Source organism: Narcine bancroftii, chromosome 2, assembly GCF_036971445.1.
Source record: "Narcine bancroftii isolate sNarBan1 chromosome 2, sNarBan1.hap1, whole genome shotgun sequence".
NCBI classification, from domain to species: Eukaryota; Metazoa; Chordata; class Chondrichthyes; order Torpediniformes; family Narcinidae; genus Narcine; species Narcine bancroftii.
Window position 1 is genome coordinate 363,179,355 of NC_091470.1, and position 26,510 is coordinate 363,205,864.

Below are 26,510 nucleotides of genomic sequence, written 5' to 3' on the forward strand. Positions count from 1 at the left end.
GCATCCAATCAAATTAATTACGGAAATGAATGAGGAGAGATCGAAGGTTGGAAGGATGACATAAAGACATAAAATTATGAAAGATAAAGGTTCCATTATAGTCACGTAATACCACATTAAAATGTGACATACATGAAATGCTTTAACTTTGTCTACCTTAAGGAAGACAGAGATTCACCATTTTATCCAGTGCCCCCTCACAGAAATGAGGCCCCAACGAGGAACAAACTCACGACCCCTGGTCTACTAGACCAGTGCTCTAACCACTGAGCTATCAGAATAGGTAAGACAAAAACCAGGGTGGGTTGCTTAAACATGGGTATATTGCCTCAAACTAAAGGGGAGTGGATTTAAGACAGAAATGAGAGGAACTGTTTCTCCCAGAGAGTAGTGAATCTGGAAATTCTCTTGCCTGATGAAGCATCAGATCCCAGTGGATTGAAGATAGAGATGGTAGGGTCATTAACGGTTATGAACAGGCGGGTAAGTGGAGCTGAGTCACGGCCAGGCGGACCATGATCTTAGTGAATGGCGGTGCAGGCTCAGCGGGCCCATGTACTCCTGCTTCTTACATTCCATTTTTATTTCTTACAGCACTGGTGTTAACAGGTGCATGGGTTTGAGGGGAAGTGTCTCAACCAAATTGACAAAAATTGCTTAATGCCAGTTAGCAGTTGCTGGGACTTCAGGAATTAAGTTACAGGGATAGGTTAAATAGGTTTGGACTTTATTCTCTGGAGTGTGAGAGAATGAGGGGAGATTTGATAGAGGTATACAGAATTATGAAGGATATAGACAGAGTAAATGAAAGCAGGTTTTTTCATTTACTGGGATTGGGTAAGACAAGAACTAGTGGACACTGGTTAAGGTGAAAGGTGAAATGTTTAAAGGGAACATTGGGGGAACTTCATCATGCGAAGAGTGGTGAGAGTGTGGAATGAGCTGCTAGCTAAAGTAGTAGCTGCAGGCTTGATTTCAATGTTTAAGAGAAATTTGGATAGATACATGGATGAGAGGGAGTCGAGGCTATAAATGAGGTACAAGTCAAAGGGACTAGGCAGACTAATAGTTGGTCACAATATAGCTGGGTTGAAGGGCCTATTTCTGCATTAGAATATTCTACGGTTCTATAGTTCACTCATCTTAAAGCCAATGCCTCACCTTCCCAATGTAGAGTGGCTCCGTTCCAATGTGCTCTTCCAAGACAAAGAACTGGTTCCACACCCACTTCCGTTTGACACGATGATGAGAGGGGAGGTGACTCTCCACTGCACAGCACTCGGAGTAAATCGGGGGCATCAGCCAATATTCCACCAGAGCACATCCCACAAGAATGGTGGGCCACTTGTAAAAGTTTGCCATTCCCAGCAGGCGGGGAGTCTTTCACTCAAAGGGGACAGTTGGGTCAGAGGTTTTTCCTGGATCCAAACATTAGAAGCACTCAACTCGGATAGAAAGCAGCTGGTTTCCTTGTATGGCTGCCCAAAAATCAGCTCTATGCTTTATATTCCTGCAACTAAAGAATAAGCTGAGTTATAAAGTCAGCACATAAATGGACCCTTTGGCTCATCGAGCCCCATAAACACACATTAAGCTCATTATCCCTTGCGTTGAGATATTAACATGTACAAGGTTTAAGGTTCTTTGTGTTGTCACACGATAATATAGAGAACAGTAATATAAATGATATACTTGAATTTCTCTCTGCTGTAAGGCAGTCACCATGAACATTACCCAGCACCGTACAAGAAAGAGAAACAAAAGGGAGTCCCTTCAGAAACACTGAGTGTCTGTGGATTCATGGCCTTGGAGCCTCCACAGCCCCACAGAGTCCTGTTCAATCCAATGGCAACCCAAGCACCAGGTCCAAACCTCCGATACAATCAGAAATCCATTCTTGCCCTCAATGTTCTCTCAAATCCCGGTTCTGACACCTGGTTCCCATGAGACAGCCTCCAGCATCCCGCAGCCCATGTGGATCCTTTGACCGCAAGTTGCCAGCAGCTCCCAGGCTGTGTCGGCCCTTCAGCCACTGAGCCCCTCGTTGGTCTGCTTACATAGTTACCTTCCCTGCAGGGTTGTCTCCCATGATTCCTCATCTCAGTGGAGGGGGGAAGATGGGGTGTCCCCCCACCCCCTCCCCCCCCCCCACTTTCTGGTCCCCTGTGCCAATCTGCTGCTCTCCCAGAGTCTGCAATCCCTCCAAGTATGCATTGAAAACATTGTTATTCAGATTTCAGTCAATTTAACAAATACTACAGAATGAAAACTTGGGATTTTGAATGATCCCTCATCCCCTGGTTCCATAAAGCTTTCCAATTTTCTCCTATATACCCATTCATTTTCAAAGGTCTCTGTTAGATTTGCTTCCTCCATCATTTCAGACAATACATTCCACATCATGACCAATGTGACTGTGCAGATAGACCTAAGATTCTTTGTGCATGAACCGTAAATAGTCGGTTTTCTTGAAATAAAATGGAATGATGACCTTCATTGATGGATGGAATGAATAGCAGGGAGGTCCTGCTGCAACTGTACGGGGCATTGGTGGGGCCTCAACGGATGTGCTTGGTGCAGTTCTGGTCTCCATAGCTGATGAAGGATATGGTGGCGCAGATGAGGTTCACCAAGTTGATTCTGGAGCAAGACAAGAGATGGGATAACCTATGTCTGTACTCCAAGAAGTTACATGGTTAACGTTGAGCTTAGCACAACACTGCCAGTGACCCAGGTTTGTATCTGGTGGTGTAGTAAGGAACTTGTACATTCTCCCTGTGTCCATGTGATTTTGCTCCCACCCTTTCAAAGGTTGTTGTTTAATTGGTGTATTTGGGTGGAATGGGCTTGTAGGCCAGAAGGGCATGTTACCAAGCTGAATCTCTAAAAAAAATGTTTAGGACGAGGGGAGATCTTATGCAATAGCTTTGACCGTCCATTTCGTCCTGACCTATTTAGAGTGCAATGCTGCTTTCCTTGCCTCAGAGGATGGTGGACAAACTGTCCTCTCTGGGACTCAGTACCCCTCTCTGCAACTGGATTCTGGACTTCTTGGTGGAAAGTCCTCCGTCTCTCTGAGTTGGCAGCAAAACCTCAAGCCCCCATTACGCTGAGCACTGGCGCACCTCAGGGCTGGGTGCTCAGCCCACTACTGGCCCAGGACCGCGCTGTTAGATTCACTTGCCACAGAACCATTGTCTGTGGATGGCACAATGGTAGATGGTCTCATCGACAACAGTTGGATTACAGAGAGGAGGTTGAGAGCCTTCTACAGTGACACAAGAATGATGAGTCTCAACAAGGACAAGACAAAGGAGATGGATGTGGACTCAAGGAGGTTGAAGCACCACTCCCCTCTACACATCGTACAGAGAGTGGGGAGCACAAATTTCCTGGGTAAGCATTTAATGGACCACCTATCCCAGACCACAATATCTCCTCATTAGTGAGGTGCATCCACGTCTACATCCTAAGGAGATTGAGCAGGGCTACCGGCCACCATCCTAACAATGTTCTACAGGAGCATAATAGAGAGTGTCCTGTCTGTCTGCATCATGTTGTGTATGGTAGCTGCAAAGCATCAGATCGGAGGTCAGCATGGGGGTTGATTAATACTTCTGAGAAGATCGCAGGAAGAGTTTCTTAAAGATGACAGAGAATTATCGAGGACCCTTATGATCCAGCCCTTTGAGACACAACCTTCAAGGAAGAGGTACAGGAGCATTAAAATCAGGACTCCCAAGCTGGGAAACAGCTTCTTCCCACAGGCTGAGAGATAGTTGAACAATCCTTGAAACCCATAAATTATTTTAATATATATTTATTTCTGATCGCTATGTATATATCTTGTTTGTGTGTTGGATGTACATGTACCGTGTGTCTCTGCGTATGCACTATGTTCGGAGATGCGCTGTTTCGTCAGGTTGTATCTGTGTATTTATAATCACATGACAATAAATCTGAACTTGAACTTGATCTTGTTAGTACCTATCAAACTATAAAAGGAACAGATAACAGGAAGCAGAGAGGTGAGCTAAGATCGAGTGGACCCAGCTTCAAGATTCATGGGAGTAGATTTAAGATGATGAGGAGAAGTGACTACCCTCAGAGAACAGTGAATCTGTGGAATTCTCTGCCCAAATAAGCAGTAGAGACTGCCTGATTAAATGTACCATTTTTACATGCATATAATGTGCAGAAAACCATAAATTGTGTAAAAATATTTTTTTGTATGTTGTGTGTGCATGGGTTTAGTATTATACATTCTGACTGGCAAGAGCAATTTGCATTTAAGTAGGACATGAGATAAAGCACATACTAGTATCTACCACAGTTAATCTCCCACAATTAACAGCCTGTCACTTCTTCCATAGGTGTCAATGGCCCATTATATAGATGATATCCTGCTGCACCACATTAACAAGCTTTGGCAAGGAATCAATAGATTGAAGACAGGCTTCAGAGTTAAGCAGGATTTTAATTCTAATGTTGTCTCAAATTAGAGGCACTTGATATGTTGATCTCCCTCAGGGATGGGTCTGGGCAATTAACATTGATAAGGTGCAGTGCCCTAGACAGAATGTCCTGTTTGTAGGAATAACATGGAATTCAGTACTAAGAGATATTCACAAGATCACAATTTCCCACGCCCACTATAAATTGTGCGTGTTCTTTCATTTCCACTATTACGTTCTCATGCAAGCTATAATTTTCCATACTTGCTATAAATTGCCAGCGTGTCTTTCCCACAGCCACTATAAATTGTGCGTGTTCGTTCAAAGCTGCTATTGTATTCCCACACCTGCTATAAATTGCTGGTTTGACCTTCCCATGCCCGATATTAATTGTGCACTTTCTTTCAACTTGTAAACATATTCTTGTATAGCGTATAACATGTGTGGGGGGAGGGGTGGTGCCTGTTTTGTAAAATATGCATATAAAGTTCACTTTAAATGTGTAAAAATATTTATTTAAGATGGAGGTCAATATATTTTTGAGGAGTAGGGGAAGTAAGGGTCATGGGGAACAGGCATGTAGGTGGAGCTGAGTCCATGGCCAGATCAGCCATGATTTTATTAACTGGCAAAGCAGGCTCGACGGACCGGATGGCCAACTCTTGTTCCGGCTTCTTTTGTATTCACGTTAACTTCAGCATTAAAATATTTGTTCATATTACACTGTTTTCAATTGTACAGCAAAAGTGCTCAAATCCTGATACTGTAATCTGGTCCATCTAAGAGTCCAGACTTCTTGAAAAGTCTTGGCATGCGTGAGTGCGTGCATGCATTAGCGCTGCAGATGCACAGCGGTAGCAAGCGATCAGGCAGAAGATGTGGTAATATAAGGAAAAATTGCTTACATTTTATTTTGCATTTTACATGAAAATATGTTTCATGAATAAATGATCAAAATTTACCTGTTCATTCTCCTTAAATTCAATTTTTAGAAGTACTGGCCAAGAATCTGGGATCTCTGAAAATCCAGACGGCCACAACCTCTGAACAGTCCGGATTTTAGGACTTTTACTGTACTTAAGCACAGCAAACTTTCAACATTTGACATTCAATGAATATTACAAAGGTAGAATATCTGATTATCATCGTGTTATTGTTTTGGGAGCTCGTGGCTATAAATTGGCAGGCTTCATTTCATTTTGTTAGTCACTTCATTGGGTTTACATTATTTAGTAGTCTTGGAAGTGATGTGAAGCAGCCGTTCTCAACCCTTTTTTTGGCTATGGCTCCCTTAGGATTCTGCTCAAATTTATGGGCCCCAACTATTTTCCCTGTGAAGCAAGATAATTTCATTGGTTTCTTCCATATTTCTTTCCTACTGACGACATAAAAAATATAAAAGATACTTTAAGTTTTCAGTCTTTGACCCCCACCCTCAAAATGTGCTGTGGCCTCTGCAGGAAGGGGGTGGTGGGTGGCATATGGCCCTCTTTGAGAATGGCTGATGTAAAGGATGCTGTAGAACTCATTTTTTATAAATAGCACTGGACAACAAAGATTTTGCTTCCTGAACACTTTTGGGTGTATTTGATGGATTTTGGGACAGCTGATCACCGAAAAACACCTTAAAACTTTCCTATCGTGTAACATTTTTTTAGATATAACCTATTTTTTGGTGATTTCCTGTCATATTTTTAACATGCTTCAAGTGTACAAAACCTTGAAGTGCAACATATCAATGAAAATTCATTGTCTGCATTCACATTTGGACTTCTTCCCCGCTGATCTTGCTACAGTCAGTGATAAACACAGTGACAGGTTTCATCAGGATATTATATCCCTGGTAAAGCGGTATCAGGGCAGCAGGAATCCATCAGTGTTGGCCGACTATTGTTTGTTACTGACACTAGAGGCATCAGATGCTGAGAACAAATGAAAATCAGAAGAAAAACATTTTTTGGTGAGTTGAACTAACGCAATGAGTCAGCATTATTATGCGATTAAACCTGCTAAATTCAATAAAAATTAATTTAATGCTTTTCCAACTTCCTATATGATCCAGCAGTTACGAGCCCAGAGGACCCCAAAACCCAGCAGCAATAGATATTCACAAAGACAAATGGTTACTTAAACATTGCTTTTAAATATCTTTAAACATGAAAATAAGCTCACACTTTAACTTATCACTATTGACTTAACTAAACTAACAACCCCCTTCTAATTCTAAGCACATTTGTATGTAATGTGTGTGTAAATTTAGAAAAGTTATTTGATTCACAATTCAATCTCACTTCTCATTCTTCCAGGTTTACTGGTTGCAGGCCTACTGTGCACAGAATTTAACATTTATGAAGTTCACCAGGCTTTGGTGCTTGAAAGGGAAATGGTTACCGCTCAGGAAGGTTCTTATTGGTTTTCAGAGAGAGATTTGTTTTTCACTGAACACCACGACTGATTTCTTTTAATCAGCCACTTCAGTGTTTTGCCGAAGAAACTTGCCCCCTCAGGGTTCTCCAGATGATCACCTCTTTCTTTCAGGTCACTGCAGAGTTCCTTTTTGTTTCTCTTATTTCAAGTGAAACATTATGCAGCCAGTCCTCTCTTCTTGTATGGACCACAAGGGCTTTGACCAGGGTGAACTAAGCACTCACAATCCATCTTCCAAATGGGTTTTCCACATGCTTGCCAGCTTGTCCTGTTCCAGTCCCAGCTGCTGTTGACTGTAGCACTTCAGAACTGATCTCTCTGTCTCTGTCTCTGTCTCTGTCTCTCTCTCTCTCTCTCTCTCAGAGAAAAGCCTGTTTTACTCCCTATCTGCTTGCAAAACCACATGATCCTCTTAGAAAAACAAGCTGAACTCCCGGACAGCCTGCAGCTCTGAACCTACTCCTCCGATCTCTTTCATCTGTTGCTTTCCAAAACAACAATCCATTAGTGAAGTCCCTTGGGCACTCTCCAAAGCTTTTACAAAGGTTCTTGGAGCCAGCCTGTCTGGCTTGAGCAGAGCTCCAGTATTTTAAATGAGATCTGCTTTGAAATATTTGTATGTGACCTACACTAAAAAAAAACTTCCCCCAATTTATATCCTTTAAAACATATCTATAATCTGTCACACAGCAAATTTGAAATGATCTTTGTGTTCAACTTGAAATCGTCTATCTTAATCTCCAATTTATTTTCAGGAAGCAAACCTTTTGAAAAAATAATGTCCAGTGTAATTTGTCACGTCGTCTGGACGAGGAATTTGTTAGAGCCACCAAAGAGGAGAAAATTATCTGATTCCACTAGCGATTGGAAGCAAGTGCAGCAAGTCTGTGCATTCTTAGTCAGTCTCCAAATGGGAAAATAATGGACTGGAATGAACGACGCGATGACTGCCTGCATTCACTCCTCATCAGGTTCCCATGGACGTGTTGCCTTTAACACAGGTCCAATGGAGCCTCAGGTCTCACAGTCCTGTGAAGTCCTGCAGCCTGTGAGCACAGAACTGCCAAGTTACACAGTCATGGAGCTGTAAGGCTGTAAGCCCAGGGCCTCCCTGCACTAATCCAATGAGGAATTTCTCCTTCCGCGCCTTGCCTATTGAAGGTAAACAAACGAAAATCCGCAAATGCTGGGGTCCAGTGCAAAACATAAAACCACTAGAGAAGTTCAGCAGGTCACACAGCATCCATAGGAAGTAAAAGGCAGTTAATGTTTTGAGTCTGAATCCTTTGCCAAGAAGGTCAAAAATCAGAAAAGCACTGGAGGGGGGGGAGGGGCGGTGGAGGAAAGTGGGGGTGGGCAGAGCATTGGCTGACAGATTAGAGTTAAGCACCTATCTAAATACTCCATAATTTTTACATTAAAAAAAATAGACATACAGCACACTAGCAGACCCTTCCATTCCATGAGCTCATCCTACCCCCAAATACATGATTAGTCTGCAATCCCCATATATTTTTGAAGGGCGGGAGTAAACTGACTACCCGGAGGAATTCCACATAGACACAGGAAGAATGTACAAACATCTTACAGATGGCACCGGATTGGACCTGAGTCACTGGCGCTGTAACAGCGTTGCGCTAACCGCTTCACTAACCATAGCCCACTGAAGTGATTGTACCTGATTCCATCATTTCCTCCGGCAGCTCATTTGAGATATCAACCAGTACAAAGGTGATAAAAATACTTTCCCTTCAAATTCCCTTTTCCAGGTCCTACCAAAGGGAATAGAAAGGGACCATCTCCCCTATCCGTGCGTAATAAATTCATTTGTCCCCCATCACGCCACTCCACAGACTTCTTCAATCCAATGAAAACAAGCCCATACTGTCCAATCTTTGTCCATCATTGAAATCATTCAATCCCACCAACATCCTGGTGAATCTCCTCCGCACACTCTCCGGACCAACCACACCTATTGCTCCAGTACACAGTCCAGCCCATGTTTGTAAAGGTGCAAGGCAGCATTCCAACTTGGTTTTTGACCCATACCATGAAGAACGGGTCAGGCCTGAAACCTTGGCTATATATCTTTACCTCCTATGGATGCCGCGTGACCTGCTGAGTTCCTCCAGTACTTTTGTGTTTCTACTTCGTTTTTGACCTGAAATGACAGCCTCATATTCTTCCCACAGATGCAGCCTGACCTGTTGAATATCTCCAGTGTTTTCTGTTTTTATGTTTGTGTCCCAGCATTTAGACTCTGTGGCTCAACCCATGAAGACAAGCATGCCACCCTTTCTACCTGTGTCCCCACATTCAGGTGAATATTGACTTGAAGCACAAGGTCCCTGTGCACTGGATCATTTCATGGTAACCCATCAGTTACTGGGTATGCTATATGCTCTTTCACGTCCTGAGGTGGCACAGTTAGTATAGTGGTTGGCGCCACGCTGTTTCAGCACCAGAGACCCGCCTTCGAATCCGGTGCTCTCTGTGAGGAGTTTGCATGTTCTTCCCATGTCTACATGGATTTCCTCCAGGTGCTCCTGTTTCCTACCACCCTACAAAACATAGGTTGTAAGGGGTGTATGTCAATTGGGTGCGGTTGGGCAACGGAGACACATGGGCCTGGATTTTTCTATTTTAAAAAATGTAAAAACAAATAAAATTTTAGAAATTTAATTTAAAAAAAGTTAAGAACTTTTTAAATTGTGATTATTATTTTTTTTTAAATGTATCATTTTACATTTGTCAGTGTTAAATTCCATCTGCCAATGTTGCACCCAAATTTTCATCTGATCTGTCCACAAAGCCACCCATAAATTGGGGGATCAAAACCTAACTCCGTCTGGGCACTCCAACTGGATGGCATTACATTGACTTCTCCAGTTTCCATTAACCTCCCCCCCTCCTCTCTCTTTCTCAGTCCCTTTGCCTCCTTCTCTCTAGCTCTCCACGCCCTTCCCTCACCATTCAAAAAGCTCTCCCTTCCTTCCCCATCACTTCCCATTTTTTTTTCTTTTCTTCCTTCCTACCCATATCCACCTCTTTCCTGTGGTCCTGTTCCCATCCCCTGCCCCTTCTTCCCTCTTCTCCCTGCCTTCTCCTCATTCCTTCACGAAGGGCTCGGACCTGCAACGTTGCTTCCTATGGGCACTGCATGACTTGCTGTGTATGTCCAGCACTTTGGTGTATTAAGCTACAATCACATTATCTGCAGACTTTCTTGTTTAAACATCACGCTGCTGGTCACAGATCTCCAATCAGAATAGGAATTTTCCACCACTCCTCACTGCCCCCTATCACCATCCCAGTTTCGGATCCAGTAGGCTAGCTCCATGTGCCTTTACCTTCCATGCCAAACTATCATGTGGGACCTTGTTAGATACCTTACTAAAGTTCATATAGACATCCACCTCCTTGTCTTCATCAATCTTCTTGGTTGCCTTCTCAAAAGCTTAATCAAATTAGTGAGACAGGATTTCCCCCTCACAAAGGCACACCAATCAGCCCCTGATTTTCCATGAATTCCGTCCTTTAGAACTTTCTGCAATAATTTGTCTCGTTGTGGCATAAGGCTCACTGCTACAGAATAAAAGTACACCCCTTTAAACAGAGATGAAGAGGTTTCTTCTGCGAGAAGGTGGTAAATCTGTGGAATTTTGAATTCCAAGTAAGGTCCCTTGTGCCCACTTATATTAGCGCTTGCCTATGTTATGAGCCCAGAGGACCTCAAAACCTAACAGCCATAGAAATTCACCAAGACAAAAGTTGCTTTTAATTATCTTTAAACATGAAAACAGGATCAAACTTTAACTTATGACTATTAACTTAACCTAACTTTGCCCGCTTCTAATTCTAAGCAAATGTGTATGCAAGTTCAAAAAAAGTTCTCATTCCTTCAAATTCACTGGTCGCAGGCAATTCTTAAACTGTGCACAAAATTTAACATTTATGAATCTTCACCAGGCTTTGGTGAATGGTTACCACTCAGGAAGGTTCTTGTTGGTTTTTAGAGAGAGATTTGGTGCTCGTTAGACACCCACAACTGATTCCTTTAGATCAGCCACTTTAGTGTTTGCTGAAGAAATTCATCCCATCAGGGTTTTCCAGATGAACACCTCTTTCTTTCAGGGTTCCTTTTTGTTTCCCTTATTTCAAGTGAAACATTATTCAGCTAGCCATCTCCTCTTGGGCTTTGAACAGGCTGAACGAAGAACTCACAGCCCATCTTCCAAATGGGGTTTTTCCACAAGTTTGCCAGCTTGCCCTGTTCCAGTCCCAGCTGCTGATCTGAAGAACTGAATTCTCTAATTCTCCCTCTCTCCCTCTCTCTCTCTCTCTCTCTCTCTCTCTCTCTCTCTCAGAGAAAACAACATGACCCTCTTAGAATGAAGTGTTTTTATGTAACCTACACTAAAAAGCCTGCCTCAATTTATCTCCTTTAAAACATATCTATATACAACATAAAATATAATCTGTCACACCAATATAAGACAGAGCCCTCCATGTTAGTGCAACACTATTACACTGCCAGCTTGAAGTCAACGGTCTCAGCATTCTCTTGTGTCTGCATGGGTTTTCTCTGGGTGCCCCATTTTCCTCCCACTCTCTAAAACGAGCAGGGATTGTAGATTAATTGCTGTATTTGGGGAGCATGGGCACATTGCCCAGAAAGACCTGTTACTGCGCCATATATCAATAAGGTAATCAGGGCAACAGCTCAGCTGTGAAACTTCCACAAGGATTAAATATTATCTTCCAGGTGGAAAGTAATATTCAAAATGCAAAACTACATTAAGGTGTCTCACGGGCCTTATTTTGTTTTACATTTAAGATGATGCAAATTGCTCTTTTGGTTTCAATAGAATTTTTCACCGCAACTTCCACCACATATAGCAGAATGACTCCAATGTCAGGGTCTTTTTCAGCCATCGGAACATCTTAGACATGACAGCATGCCCCACATTATCGTGATCTGGTGGTCCCAGCCTCAAGGGCATCAGGGAAGATTCCTGATTCTGTTGGCAGGGATGAAGAACTTTTTTTTTCTGTGGAAAGAAATGACTGGCAAGGCAGGGTTTTATTTTTGTAAAAAACAAACACAGGAAGCTGAGTGGAGATTTAATTAATTTAGAGCAGTGGTTCTCAACATATGCCATAGGTGCTTTGTGGTTAGTCAGAGATTACATCAGGTGGTACGTGAGTGGAAAAACAAACGGTTGAGAACCATTGACTTCGAGTGTGCAGTATTTACCTGAACAGAAAGGGCAATGTCCAGGCAAACGAGTTTCGAAGGCAGTTGATGGGTTTGTACTTGGTTCTTGTGAAAATAATAAGCAGAGACTTTGTAGAAGAATGGAAAGAATCCATTCAGTCCAACACATTCATGTTTTGGGTTAGGCATCCTTCTGCACTCACCCCATGACCCAGCTCCTGGCCCATAACCTTCCGTGCCCCTGTGATTTATGCACTAGCTTAGATTTTTCTTAAATCTCATCAGCAATTCAGTTTCCATCATCCTCTCAAGTGGTGCATTGCAGTCTCTGGGTAAAGAAGGGCCGCCTTATCTCTTTCCTCTTATACTGAATGAGAGACTTCGATAGGGTGGACCTCCGGCACGTTTTTCCTGAAGCGACAATAGCAAACACCAGAGGACATCAGTTTGGAGGAAAGTTTAGGAGCGACGTCAGAAGTGCATTTTCTTTTCTCCCAGAGAGTGGTGGGTGCCTGGAATGCTTTGCCAGGGTAATAGTGGAAGCTGGTACATTAGGGATGTTCAAAAGACTCTTAGACAGGCATAGGGATGAATGTAAAATAGAGGGAGAGGGTTGTGAAGTGGGGAATGATTAGATTGTTGTGGAGTAGGTTTATATAGGTTGGAACATCATCGTGGGTCAAAGGGCCTGTACTTCACTGTGACGTTCTGTGTTCTATGAAACGTTGGATATTCTTCTTCTCTGACTGGCGCTGTGGATTGTGTGCTGCAGAATCCACCAGCAGATTTTATTTGTAGTAAACATCTGAACCACTCCGTCTGGAACCAGTGCATAAAGAAGTGGTATTGATGAATCCTGAAGCAATCTTGGCAGATACAGCAAGGGCAGTGATCATGTCAACTGGAAGTGAAGCTTTGGCCCGGATCCCTGATGGCCAGATTTGGGGTTTTTTTAACTCCCTGAGGGATCTTGCTGGCTCCATATAGAGTAGCCACTTTCCAGGCATTGCAGCTGCAACTTCTCTTTAAAGTTGCTTCTAAACATTGAAATGCCTCCCTCTGGGTTAGGTATTGTGATGGTGCCTGGATCTCAGTGATGTGTGTTGGGACAGTCTGAGCTCTGCAAGTGGTCTGTTGAAGCAAGTGTATTTGCCTACAATTCATTCCTGGTGAAGTCATTCCAGGACTTGGGAGGGTTTGAGTTATGGGGAGAGCTTGGGTAGGTGAGGTCTTTATCTATAGGAGGCTGAGAGGTGATCAGATGGAGCTTTATAAAATCACAAGGAGCATGGCTAAAGTGAATATTGGTCTTTCTCCTTGAATAAATAATTTTTCAATTGGAGGGCTTAGGGCTTATGTTAAGATGAGAGGAAAGAGGGGCCTGAGGGACAATTCTTTCACCCAGAGAGTGGTCATACCCAGAATGAGTTGCCAGAGGAAATGATAGAAGCAGGTGAAATTCTGACATTCCAAGGACATTTGGAAAGAAAGGACTTGGAAGACCGCGCATCACATGCGATTAGTTCAGCTTGCCGGCCTCTATGATTTTATGACTCTCGTGTGCCAAGGTGCATGAGGGCATGCTAAGAGATGCATGGTGTGGACATTGCAAAGGCTCTGTCATGGAAGAGGGCAGTCTAAGAGCCTGCTGCCTGTGTCCTGGAAACACTTGGAGGTAGTGTTGTCCAAAGAAGCCACCTGAGTGCCATTGGTCCTTTGGAGCATAGTAATTTGATGGCACTGTGACAGAGTACTTAGAGGTGGTTTGGGAGGAATTGTTAGAGCAGCTTGCACACACACATTGTAAAACACAGAATATTTGCAAGACTTTTGCAGAGTGCTTTTTGCAGGAGGCAACAAAGTATCTGCTGCAGCTTGCCTGGGAGAGCATGCGATCTTTGCAGGCAGAGAAAAGTTTTGCTCTCAGAGAGGGAGGGAGTGAAACAGAGAGGAGAGAGACAGAAATCCATTCCAGAGGACAAGTTGGCAAACTTTGGAAGGCTACCTGGTCAAAGGAGAAGATTGGTGATGTGAAAGATGACCTGAAAGAAAGAGGATCATCTGGAGATCCCTGAAGGGGGCAGTTTCGTCAGCAAGACTGATTGAGAAGGAATCAGTTGTGCATGTACTGGAAAAGGAATCTCTCTCTGAAAACCAGCAGGAACCCTCCTGAGTGGTAACCATTTGCCTGTTAAGCACCAAAGACTGGTGAACTTTGTTAATGAGGTAGTGTTGTCCAAAGAAGCCACCTGAGTGGCAATGGTCCTTGTACTGTGCACAGTACAAGAATTGTCTGCAACCAGTGAGATTGAACTGTGATCCAAAGAACTTTTCTAATCTTAAATATACATTACACACACCTGAACTTAGTATTAGAGGGGGGATTAACCTGCCTCATTGACCACCGCCAGTGGGCTGATATCACCTCAAACCGTGCATCTTGGCGCCTCACAGTTCGGCGGGCAGCAACCTCCTTTGAAGAAGACCGCAGAGCCCACCTCACTGACAAAAGACAAAGGAGGAAAAACCCAACACCCAACCCCAACCCACCAATTTTCCCTTGCATCCGCTGCGACCGTGTCTGCCTGTCCCGCATCGGACTTGTCAGCCACAAACGAGCTTGCAGCTGACGTGGACATTACCCCTCCATAAATCTTCGTCCGCGAAGCCAAGCCAAAGAAAGGTTAAGTAATAAGTTAAAGTTTATTTCTGTTTTCTTATTCAAATATAATTAAAAACATCTTTGTTTAAGTCACCCTGTGTTGTGGTGCATATCTATTCCTGCTGGTTTTTGGGGCCTTCTGGACTCTGTAACAGCACGATATGGTGATTCTATGAATGCAGAGTGAAAAATGAGTTGCTTGAGTTCCCGATGTAGGGTTTCAACATCATGAAGCTAACCTAAACAGCCTCAGCAATTTGTTTTTATTTTGCTCTAGGTTCTTCTGCCTCAACAAGGAAGTGGCAGATGGAGTTGAACCCAGAAAAGTGTGAGGTGGTTCATTTCAATAGGTCAAGTTTGAAGGCAGATGACAATATTAATGGGAGGACTCTGAGAAATGTGGAAGAACTGAGAGGTGTTGGCGTCTATGTACAGAGGACACTCAAAGCTGCTGCGCAGGTGGATAGTGTTAAGAAGGCGTAGGGTATGTTGGTCTTCATTACCTGTGGGGTCGGGTTCAAGAGCCGCGAGGTAATGTTGCAGCTATATAAGACCTTGGTTGGGCCCCACTTGAAATATTGTGCTCAGTTCTGGTCACCTCATTACAGGAAAGATGTGGATGCTATAGAGAGGGGGCAGAGGAGATTTACAAGGATGTTGCCTGGATTGGAAAGAGTGCCTCATGAGGGTAGGTTGAGTGAACTTGTTCATTTTACTTTGGAGCAATGGAGGATGAGGGAAAATCTGATGGAAATGCACAAGATGATGAGAGGCATTGATCATGCAGATAGTTAGAGGCTTGTTCCCAGGGCCGGAATGGTTAACTCGAGGGGGCATTGTTTTAAGGTGCTTTAGGGTAAGAACAGAGGTGATGTAAGAGGTAGGTTTTTCATGCAGAGAGTGGTGGGTGGAGGGAATGCGCTGCCGGCAGCTACGGCAGGGGCAGGTGCAATAGGATATTTTAAGAGACTGTTAGATAGGTACATGGAGAATGGAGACATGCGGTCGGGAAATTCTAGGCAGTTGTTTGAATAGGTTATTAGATCGGCACAACACTGTGGTCTGAAGAGCCTGTACTGCGCTGTAGATTTCTTTGTTCTACGTATAGTCTGGAGGACCCTCCAAATGCAAAGAAAAGCATGTGCTGTTGTGTGTTTCCTTTCACAGTGGAGTAGGACGCTGGAGACACATGGTGCTGGAGGCTAGAGTCATAAAACAAACCGCCTGATGGGCTCAGTGGGTCCAGCTGCATCTCGAAGTCCTGATGCAGAGGGTCAACTTGAAATGCAAACTGTCCAGCTTCCGACCTGACCTCCAGACCTGAAGTCAACCATCTCTTTCCCTTCACTTGACCCGAGAGTTCCTCCAGCAGTTTGCTTTTCATTTGTTTGGGTTTTCCTGAATATGTATTTTTAAATTAATTTTGTGAAACTCTACCATTGGACACTTGTTGGAGAGAAGGGGGTGCCGCTGTGCAACTCTCTCTCTCTCCATCAACTCCTGGGTGTATTAAATAGCAAATGTAACTAGTTTTGATGCATTGCAGTAAAATGCACAAGCTGGATGGTGCAATGAATTTAGAGAAAGATACGAACAGCTCGTATTTCCTCTGGATGCTATTTCGAATAGAACATCTTTTTATTGATTTTTTTTAATGTATGCAGCGTGAAACCTTCAGAATCTTACTCCCAGGGTAAAAAAAAATGTCACATCCTGGAAGAGGTGCGTTAAGGTCGGGGGTGGGGGGTGGGGGTGGGAAGGTTTAAGGGAAATTTGCAGGCAATATTTTACACAGTGAGTGGTGGGTGCCTGGACGGACTACTGGTTAAAGTAGTGGAGGCAGATACAACGGTTAGTGTTTAGGGGGTCTCCAGATAGGCTCATGAATATGCAGGAATAGGGATTAGCTGCAGAGTATTAGTTTGATGCGGGCATCATGTACGACACCGGTTTGTGGGCCAAAGGGCCTGTTCCTGTGCTATGTCCCAGTTTCTACGTTCCCTGAAGAATTTCCAACCTGAAATATTAACTCTATTTCTCATTCCACAGATGTCTCCCGAACGTGTTTCCGACACTTTCTGTTTATATTTGTGCAAAATCTCCTGTGAAACGTGACGGAAAACTATTCCCATAGGAGGCCGGCATTGCTTTGTACAGAAAGGGCTTGTTTTAATTCCCAGCAGTAACTTGCATCCAGATTGGTTAGGTATTGCTGCTGGATATATTTAGGCAGGTTATTTTTAACGTTTGGACAAAAGTGTCCAAACATTAAAAATGCCTTCTCACTTCTCACTGGCACAATTCTTCTCTTGACCTTGTCTATGAGTTTCCTCACTGTACAATAGTGCCCCTGTGAATCCCTGATATGGATTCTTGACACCATCATGGGCACCTGGGGACGTTAACAGAGTCATTTGTGCTGTGCAGCCTGTGTGGACAGTGAGAGGGCAATTTATTATTAACTGGGGACAGCTGTGATGGATAGTGAAATGATCCTTAAGGGAAATGCATGGAGTTCATGGCATAAGGTGAAAAATTCCTTTATTGACATGTAACAGTGCAATATTACAAAGAATTTGTTTTCGTTTGCCATAAGGCAGACAGATTGCCATCGGCAGAAATTCCCTGAAGCACCTCTTTATAGTCAGAGAAAGAGAAGCAAAAGGGAGTTCCCCCTCAGTCACTGAAGCCACTTTCAGGTGGCCAGAATACCCCAACATAAAGCCGCCTAAAATACCCGAATGCGGCTGTTAGGGGGCCACCTGAAAGTGGAAATCCCTGACCTGAGGAGTACTTATCCATCCCTCCTTGGGTAGATGTATTTTCGGTTTCCGAGCGCTTCACCTGGGCACCTGAAAGCGGCGGGACTACGGCCACAGTCGACAGGAGCTGATGTTTGCTCCGCTGTGGGCCTTTCAGGTGCCGGAACAGCACCTTCAGCGCTGCCACCTGAATGTCGCTTTGCACACACCTGCAGCCGGCTCTGGAGTCACACTCTCTCAACTATTCCACCTGAAAACCGCTTGAGTGTCCGTGGATTTGTTTCCAGCATTTCCGCAGCCACAGAGTCTAGTCCAAGCCATCAACAGTCCGAGCTCCTGATCCGAGTCTCCGATTCGATCAGGTAGCTTTCAGCACCCCTGGTACCCACTTGCATTCCCGTTCAAATACCTGGTTCCCCCCTTCAACCAGTCTCGAGCCAGTCTGCAGCAGTCCGCAGCCCAGTGTGAAACCTTCGACCGCAGCCCACACCCTGTGTGGACTTTGGTTCCCAACAGCCCGCCACCTGTGAGTTTCTTCAACAGAGGAGCCTCTCATGGGTCCGCCGCTGTGGTCGTCGTCCCATGGGTCATATCCTCTGCTTCTCCTTCTGAGATGGGCGGGGGAGGGTGGTGGGTGGTCTCTTCTCTCAGGAGTCTGCAACACCTCGTAACTGTTGCCGATCATAGGCGCTGACATCTTGGCCGCAGGCTCCGCGGTCCCTGGATTTATAAAATCAAACCACTGTCAGCTCCTTTAATGGGCCGTTTAAAGCCTGTACAGGGCTGATAGCAGTCGGATTGAGCGGTCTGACCCTGCGGGAGCACTGTGACTTCCCTCCCTACTCTCCACAGGTGGCAGCGCTGCTGTCACAGCAGGTCGGATAGCACCGCCATCTTGGCCATGATGAATTTTTAACAAGATTCCAGTCCTCTTATTCTCACTGAGTGAAAGTTACTTATTTTGTTTACAAAACCCAATTTGTTTTCAAACACTGGACTTTCAGAAATAAAAGGAGTTGCTTTGAGTCAAAAATTTCCTTTGGTCTCCTACTAATTGAGAACAAGATGAATCCCTTTCCACTGTGTGTTCTGCCTGGCTTGCGAAAGAGCAGTGGAGGGTTTTCCCAATGGGGAAGGATGCTGGAATCTGTCAGTGGGATGCTCAAGTAGCAATATGATGCCCGCGATTCATTGTGTCTATGTTCCAGTCGACTACCTCTCCAGCTTTGCACCTCATTGACCACAGTATCCAGGTTCGGAAACTTGGGATGCCTTCTCTGGCAGGGCTTCCAGCGAGTGACGAAAAATTGTGGAATTATTCCCAACGGTTTGTGCCATAGGTGTGGGTTAACTCAGCACCAGCCAGTGTCAACTCCCTCCACGGACTCCCAAAGTAACAACACGTGGCCATGCATCGAAGCTCACACAGAGCAGTTGGCACGGCTTGAAACAGTCACCCATTAATGATGACGCATAGAACAATTGCAGTGCAGAAGCAGACCACTTCAGTCCATCTAGTCTGTGCTGAACCACTTATTTTTGCCTGGTCCCACTTACCTGCACTCAGACCATACCCCTCCATACCTCTCCCGTCCAAATTTCCCTTCTGTTAAAATCAAACCCACATCTATCACTTCAGTTGGAAGATTGTTCCACACTCCCACCTTACTCTAAGTGAAGAAGTTTCCCCTCATAAAAAGCCTATCTCATTTACTCTGTCTGTCCCCCTTATAATTTTAAATACCTCTATCAAATCTCCCCACATTCTTCTATGCCACAGGGAATAAAGTCCAAACCCATTTAACCGTTCCCTGCAGCTCAGTCCCTGAAGTCCAGGCAACAAAATAATAAATCTTCTCTGCATTCTTTCTATCTTATTGACATTTTTCTTGTAGGTAAGTGACAAAAACTGCATACAGTATTCCAAAATTGGCCTCACCAACATAACATCCCAACTCCTGTACTCAATACTTGCTCCATTCCTTCAGCCAGTGTAGTGACGTCTTCCCCTTCTTCCTCCTCCATCAGCAAAACCGTCAGGGCCAGCCACTCGACTGCATGTACTCCTCAGTGCCCTACAGTTTACCATGAAAATCCTATATTAAATGCAACATCTCATGGATGTTGTGACAGAATATAGATATGATTTTGGGAGATAAATTGAGAAAAGTTTGCTAGAGTAGGTCACATACAAACACTTTAAAATGGATCTTATCTGAAATACTGGAGCTCTGCTCATCCTAAACATAGTGGCTTCTCACGCCATTGGCAAGAGCTTTGAAGAGTGCTCAAGAGACTTCTCTAATGGATTATTGTTTACAAAAAGGCAACAGATGAAAGAGAATGCTGGAGCCACTGCTGTCTGGAAGGAGAGCTTGCTGTTGTAAGAAGAACATGTGGTTTTGCAAGCAGAGAGAGTCAAATAGGTTTTTCTCTGTGTGTGTGTGTGTGTGTGTGTGTGTGTGTGTGTGTGTGTGTGTGTGTGTGTGTGTGTGTGTGTGCGCGCGTGTGTGTGGTGTGTGTGTGAGAGGGAGAGAGAGAGAGGGAGAGAGAGAGAGAAGCAGAGATCATTTGTACAGTGTTACAGCCAGCAAGAGCAGTTGGGACTGGAACAGAACAAGCTGGCAAGAAGCCCCAGTTTGGAAGACAGCCTGGTCAAAACCCTTGTGGTTCATGCAAGTGGAGAGGACTGGCTGTTTCATTTGGAATAAGAAAAACAAAAAGGAACTCTGTAGTGACCTGAAAGAAAGGTTGTCACCTGGAGAACCCTGACAGGGCAGGTTTCGTCAGCAAGACACTGAGGTGGCTGATGGAAGTACATCAGTTTTGGATGTCCTGGAACAACATATCTCTCTCTGAAAACCTACAAGAACCTTCCTGAGTGGTAACCATTTACCTTTCAAGCACCAAAGCCTGGTGAACTTTATACATGTTAAATTCTGTGCACAGTATAAGAATTGACTTGCAATAGGAGAAATTGAAGGAATGAGAAGTGAGATTGAACTGTGAATCAAAGAACTTTTCTGAACTTACACACACGTGCACTTAGAATTAGAAGGGGGTTAAGTTTAGTTAAGTAAGTCAACAGAGATAAGTTAAAGTTTGATCCTGTTTTCATGTTTAAAGATAATTAAAAGCAAGTAACCATTTGTCTTGGCGAATATCTATTGCTGCTGGGTTTTGGGGTCCTCTGGGCTTGTAACATTTGAGTCACCGCCTTTTGTAGATGTTAGCATAGAGGTTAGTGCAACACTATTGGAACACTAGCAACATAGGTTCAAATCCGGCGCTGCCTGATGGAGTTTGCACTTTCTCCCCGAGACCTGCATGAATTTTCTTTGGGTGCTTCGGTTTCCCACACTGCAAACCATACAGGATTTGTTGGATAATTGGGGTTAAATGGGCTGCACAGATTTCATGGGCTGGAAGGGGCTTCCACCATGCTGTATGGTTTAAAAAAAAGCTTTGCAGGGCTGCTGCATGGATTGGAGGGCTTTGTTTGTAAGGACAGATATGTGAGGCAGGAACTGTTTTTCCTGGAGTAAAGGAGGCTGAGGGGTGACCTTACAGAGGTTTATAAATTCACGAGGGGCACGGATAAGGTGGACGATCCCCAGGGTGGGGAGTCTAAAACTGGAGGTCACAGGCTTAAAGTGAGAGGGGGAAAGATTCCAAGGGGATCCTAAGGGGCAAGTATTTCACACAGAGGACAGTGGCTATGTTGAAATAATGCTGGAGGAAGTAGTAGAGGTGGGTACAATTAACCAACGTTTCATGAACCCTGCCCTGTACATGGGACAATGAGTCAAACAGTAGGCACCACAGTTGACAACGCCTTTAGAGCGCCAGCGTTCGAATCTCGCCTTGTCTGTAAGGATATGTACGTTCTCCTGGTGTCCATGTGGGATTTCCCCAGGGGCTCCTGTTTCCTCCCACCCTTCAAAAATGTACTGGAGGTGTAGGTCAATTGGGTGTAAATTGGGTGGCAAGGGCTCATGGCTGAAATGGCCTGTAACCATGCTATATGTCTAAATTTAAACAAACTTCAATATTCGGACGTGGAAGGTGACAAGGACCTGGGCCAAATATCAGCAATTGGTACGAGCCAATGAAGGCGCTTGATCAGTATGGCTGAGTTGGGCTGAAAGGTTCTCCTTCCATGCTTCATAGCTCTTCCTCCTTAGGGTTTTGGGAAGGGGAGACTGGAGGATGCTTTCCCCCAGAGAACATCTTACGTAGCTGATGTGGCTGCAGCAAGTAAGAATTCTGGTACATCAGAACATTGTGGAACCATAGAATATTACGGCCCAGAAACAGGCCCTTCAGCCCTTTTAGTCTGTGCCGGACTAGTCCTACTGACCTGCACACAGTATATAGTGCTCCACACCCGTACTGCCCATGTAGCTGTCCAAATTTTTTTAAAGTGTTAAAATTGAGCTCACATTCAGCATGTCAGTTGACAGCTCGTTCCGCACTTACACCACTCTCTGTGGGAAGAAGTTCCCCCTAATGTTCTCGTTTAGCTTTACCCATTTCTCCCTTAATCCATGTCCTCTTGTTTGTATCTCACCTAACTTTAGGGGGATAAAAAACCTACTGGCATTTGCCCTATCTGTACCCCTCATAGGTCTCCCTCCCACACGCTCTCTCCTTCACCCCCCGCCCCCATTGATGGGATTTTTCGGGATCATTGGCTAAAAAGGCCCACAAAATCAGTCAGGACCCCTACCACCCTGCACAGAGCTACTCCCGTCAGGAAAGAGATACAGATGATCAGATCCAGAACCACCAGGCTGAGGAACAGTTCCTCCCCATGGGCAGTGGGACTGTTGAATGACTGACGAACTGCCCATACAAACCCTCCGAGGTGCAATTATTTTAACAATAATATCTATTCATTTTAAAATTTGTATACAAGTCCTGTGCATATGTATCGTTTGAAGCTGTATGTGTGTTTGCTGTGTGTTGAACCGAGTATCAGAGAATACTGTTTCATTGTACTTGTACAATCCGTGAAAAACAAACTAGATTTTTTTGACTACAGAGGTAATAAGATCATGAGGTTCAGAATTGATATTTGGGTTGAGACCAGCAATCAGACCAGCTTTGATGGCTTCTTAAAGTCTCTTTCTCACTCATTTTCCAACAGAATTCAGCTGTCTCTCATGCTAACGATCTCCCATCCACCTTAACGGTCCTGTATCTAAGAGATTAGTGCTTCACTAATCCAGTTTTGTGCAATGATGTATAGATTAGTGAGTTAATGCAAGATGGTTTTGTCTGATAAAGGCACATTTTCCTTGAGTCAATAATTCCTGATACTAATTTTCAGATGAGGAGCCAATCTCTTTTTTTTGCCAAAGACAGTTTCAGTCTATAGATCCTCTGCTCCGACTTATAGGAAGGATGTAAGATTTTCTTTACGAGGACCTGATGCAGAATAATGAGATTAATCACTGAATCCCATTTTTATCATCTGTGATGATTGGGTGCAATGCGTCTTCCATTTGAGACAATGGTTGTATTGATTGTGAGAAAGAACAGACCTTTAAATGCCTTCAGCAATAATTGGTTGGCAGCCAGGAAGCAGCAAGTCTGGATAATGGGTATTTACTCAAACTGTCAGGATGCGACTTACTGAGTACCCTGTGAATTTTCGGGGAGAGGAGTCTTCACAACATGTGTCAGTGGCTTAGATGAAGGAAAGGGGATCGCATTTCCGCTTTGCCGATGGCACCCGGTAGGCCGTGTGGACAGTGGAAGAAGGGGTCAAAGAGACAGCAGGAGAATAAGCGATAGGGCAAGATAGAGTTCAATGAGGAAAAGAAGGATTTGCTCTGAACCAAATAAAAACTCAAAATATTTTGCAGTTGAGGAGGGTCAAGGAAATGTGAAAAAGAAGAAAGATTTTAAGGATCTTGCTTCAGAGGTGGGGACTGAGTGCTGAGGTTTGCTGGCACATCACAGGAAGGACATTATAGTACTGAAGAAGATTCAGGGGGAGCGCAACAGTTGACGTAGCGGTTAGGACCATACCGTTATGGAGCTCTGTCTTTAGGGACTTTGTACATTCTCCCTGTTTTGCATGAGATTTCCCCAGTGGCTCTGGTTTCCTCCCACTGCTCAAAACGTACCAAGGGTGTAGGTTCATTGGGTGTAAATTGGGCAGCATGGGGCTTGTGGGCCAAAAGGACCTGTTACTGTGATGGATGTGTAAATTTCAATTTCAATTTCAAAATTTTGAAGGTTAAAGATAGAATAAATTCAAGTAGACCTTTTTCACTGAGGTTGAGTAAAACTGGAGGACTCGAGTTAAGGATGAAAGATTAATATTTAAAGGAAACATTAGGGAGAATTTCTTCACACAGAGACTGGTGAGAGTGTCCAATGAGCTGCCAGCTGAAGTGGTGAATGCGGGCTTGATTTCGACATTTAAGCAAATTTTTGGAGCGATACATGGATGGGAGTGCCATGGACCTGGCGCAGGTCAATGGGATGTAACAGAACAATAGTTTGTCACAGACTATTCTGTGCTCTTGTGTTCTATGGTTCTATTTCAGCTGTTAGTAGAAGCTGAATTGACTGGGCTTGTTTCATTTCAGCCACATCAGCTGAAGGGAAGACTGCCATGCACAAAAATTACAAAACATAGATTGTACGAATATGTTAGAGAATAAGAAACTCTTCCCATGGCAGAGTTGTCCAAGATCAGGGGATGGAAGATTAAGGTAAAAGAGGAAAGTGTGATGCAAACACGCATATGTGGGTTGTCACCCACATATACACAGAGTTACATTGTATGGGGAGTTTCAGTTTGGCGCCATTCAAGATTTGATTTATTATCACAGGAATAAAACAGTGTTCTATTACATGAAACTTCTTTTTGCCTGCTGCAAGGCAGACAGATTCGCCACCAGCAGGAATTGCCTAAGCTTTACAGTCAGAGAGAAAAGCAGGATAGAGTCCCCCCCCCCCCCCGAGTCACTGAGTGTCCGTAGATTTGCCTCCAGCACCTCTGCAGCCCCTTCATCCACATAGAGTCTAGTCTAAACCATTGGCCACTCGGGCTCCAGATCTGAACCTCCGACGAGGTCAAGAACCCTTCAGCACCCTTGGCATCTCCTTGGACCCCGTTTCTGATACCTGATACCCCTCCAGCCAGTTCAAGTCAGTCTCCAGCAGTCCACAGCCCAGCGCAAGTCTCCCGACATCAGTTCCCAGCAGCCCACAGCCTCCTTGGGTCATCCATAGCCAGGTGCATGCGCTGATCCCTCAGCCTTAGAGACCCCTCACTGTTCTGCCGCCGTCGTCACCATCCCTGCAGGTCGTCTCCTCCGCTTCTGCCTCTCAGATGGTACATGATCTTCACGTCCTCTGGTGCCCTGTTCCTGTCGTCCGCTTCCACGGATCCTTCAGCCCCTCCTGGATGGTGCCGATTAATAGATACTTCCATCTTGGGCGCAGACCCACGGTCGCCAGATCTTAAATAAAACCGTCAGCTCCCTTAACAGGCTGTTCCAAGCATATTCGGAGCTGGCGGCAGTCAACTGGGTGGCTGGACCCCGCGGGAGCACTGCATATCCACTCCCTCACCCACCATTGGCCTACAGCGGCTCCGTCAATACCGCCATTTTGACTAACTGGCATGAATAAAGTTGCTTCCAGCTTCTCTTGAGTGAGGTTATTTTCAAAGGGAAAATACATGACAAAGTGCCATTGAGGATTTAAAAAATATAAAAATTCCACACTCCAGATAACAGGATCTGTAGAATTTCAGGTAAAAATTTGGTGGAAAATGAATGACTTTGAGCTGGAGCGAGATGAAAGCATTTGCTTGGGCAGAAGAAAAAACAGAAACAACCTGAGAGGAAGACATCAAAAAGTGCGAAAAGAGAAAGTGAGAGATAGAGAGGTGAGAGAGGGAGAGAGAAAATGAGAGACAAAGAGAAAGAAAGAGAAAGGGAGCCAGGTGCCAAGAGAGGGGAAGAACAGCCAAGACTGGGACTGCCAGGACAGGAAGCCCGGCGAGGAGCCGAACAACCGGTGCTCGGAGAGCCAGAGGCCAGACACCAAGTGAAGGGTCGAACGGCCAGGAACAGGATCACTAGGACAGCTGGAGCAGGACACCCAGTGAAGGGCTAAACAGCCAGGGGCTTGGACAGCTGGGGGCCAGATGCCAAGAGAGGGGCCTAACAGCCGAGGACAGAACGCCCACAGAGGGGCCAGGCAGCCAGGACCACCGGGTCAGCCAGGGGAGAATTCCCAACAATGGGCCGAACAGCCAGGGGCCAGACACCCAGGGGGGGAGGCCAGACACCCAGTGGGGGGAGGCCAGACAGCCCTGAGCCAGCCAAGGCCAGATGCTCCCAGCAATTAGTCAATCACCCGTCTCAATGCAGCACTTGCCCAACTTCAGACTATTTGGGAAGAGATTGGAATCTCAGAAGATCAAAGATTACAAAGAACAGTAGTTGTTAAAAAAAATATTAAGGGTTTTTGGGATATGATAATTGCAGAGGAAGAAAATCTCAGGCAGTGACTGAAAAAGAGCATTGCTGTGTGCCAGAAAGAGCTCCATGCAGCTCCATGTGTCAGGAACTCGGTTTGGATACATTTCCGCCAGAAGAAGTTTGCAGATGGAAAATGATTTGTGGACACATTTGAAGTCCTTTTGAACGATAAGAAAGAGAGGATGATAGCATTAAAATGTCTTAAGGGGGAAAATGAAGAGCTTTGTGATATATTGTGTACAACAGGCTTCTCAACTGATTATGACCCTGCCCCCAGTGTCGAGCAGGTAGATTTCACTTTGTTTCACTTTTGTTTCACTTAACGAAGAAAAGGAAGGCAGAAGGGCTGAGTTTGTAGAAATGAAGAAACTCAAAGGATTTAATGTCTTCAGGGCACTTAAGAAAGATGAGATGAACTTTGAAACCTTCCAGGAGATGAGCAAAGAAATGGGAAAACATGAGAGGGAAGGATAAAGA

The 26,510-nt window shown here is 44.6% G+C and overlaps 1 protein-coding gene across 2 annotated transcripts in view; it reads right to left on the reverse strand.

Moving 5' to 3' along the window:
- The window catches only part of LOC138755821 (cadherin-7-like), a 176,362-nt gene that overhangs the window by 120,063 nt on the left and 29,789 nt on the right, over window positions 1-26,510 (reverse strand). For both annotated transcript variants that reach the window (XM_069922499.1, XM_069922500.1), the window contains exon 2: window positions 1,162-1,516. In XM_069922499.1, the coding sequence (XP_069778600.1) occupies window positions 1,162-1,362 (201 nt within the window). In that variant the 5' untranslated portion in view covers window positions 1,363-1,516. The remainder of the gene's footprint in view (window positions 1-1,161; window positions 1,517-26,510) is intronic.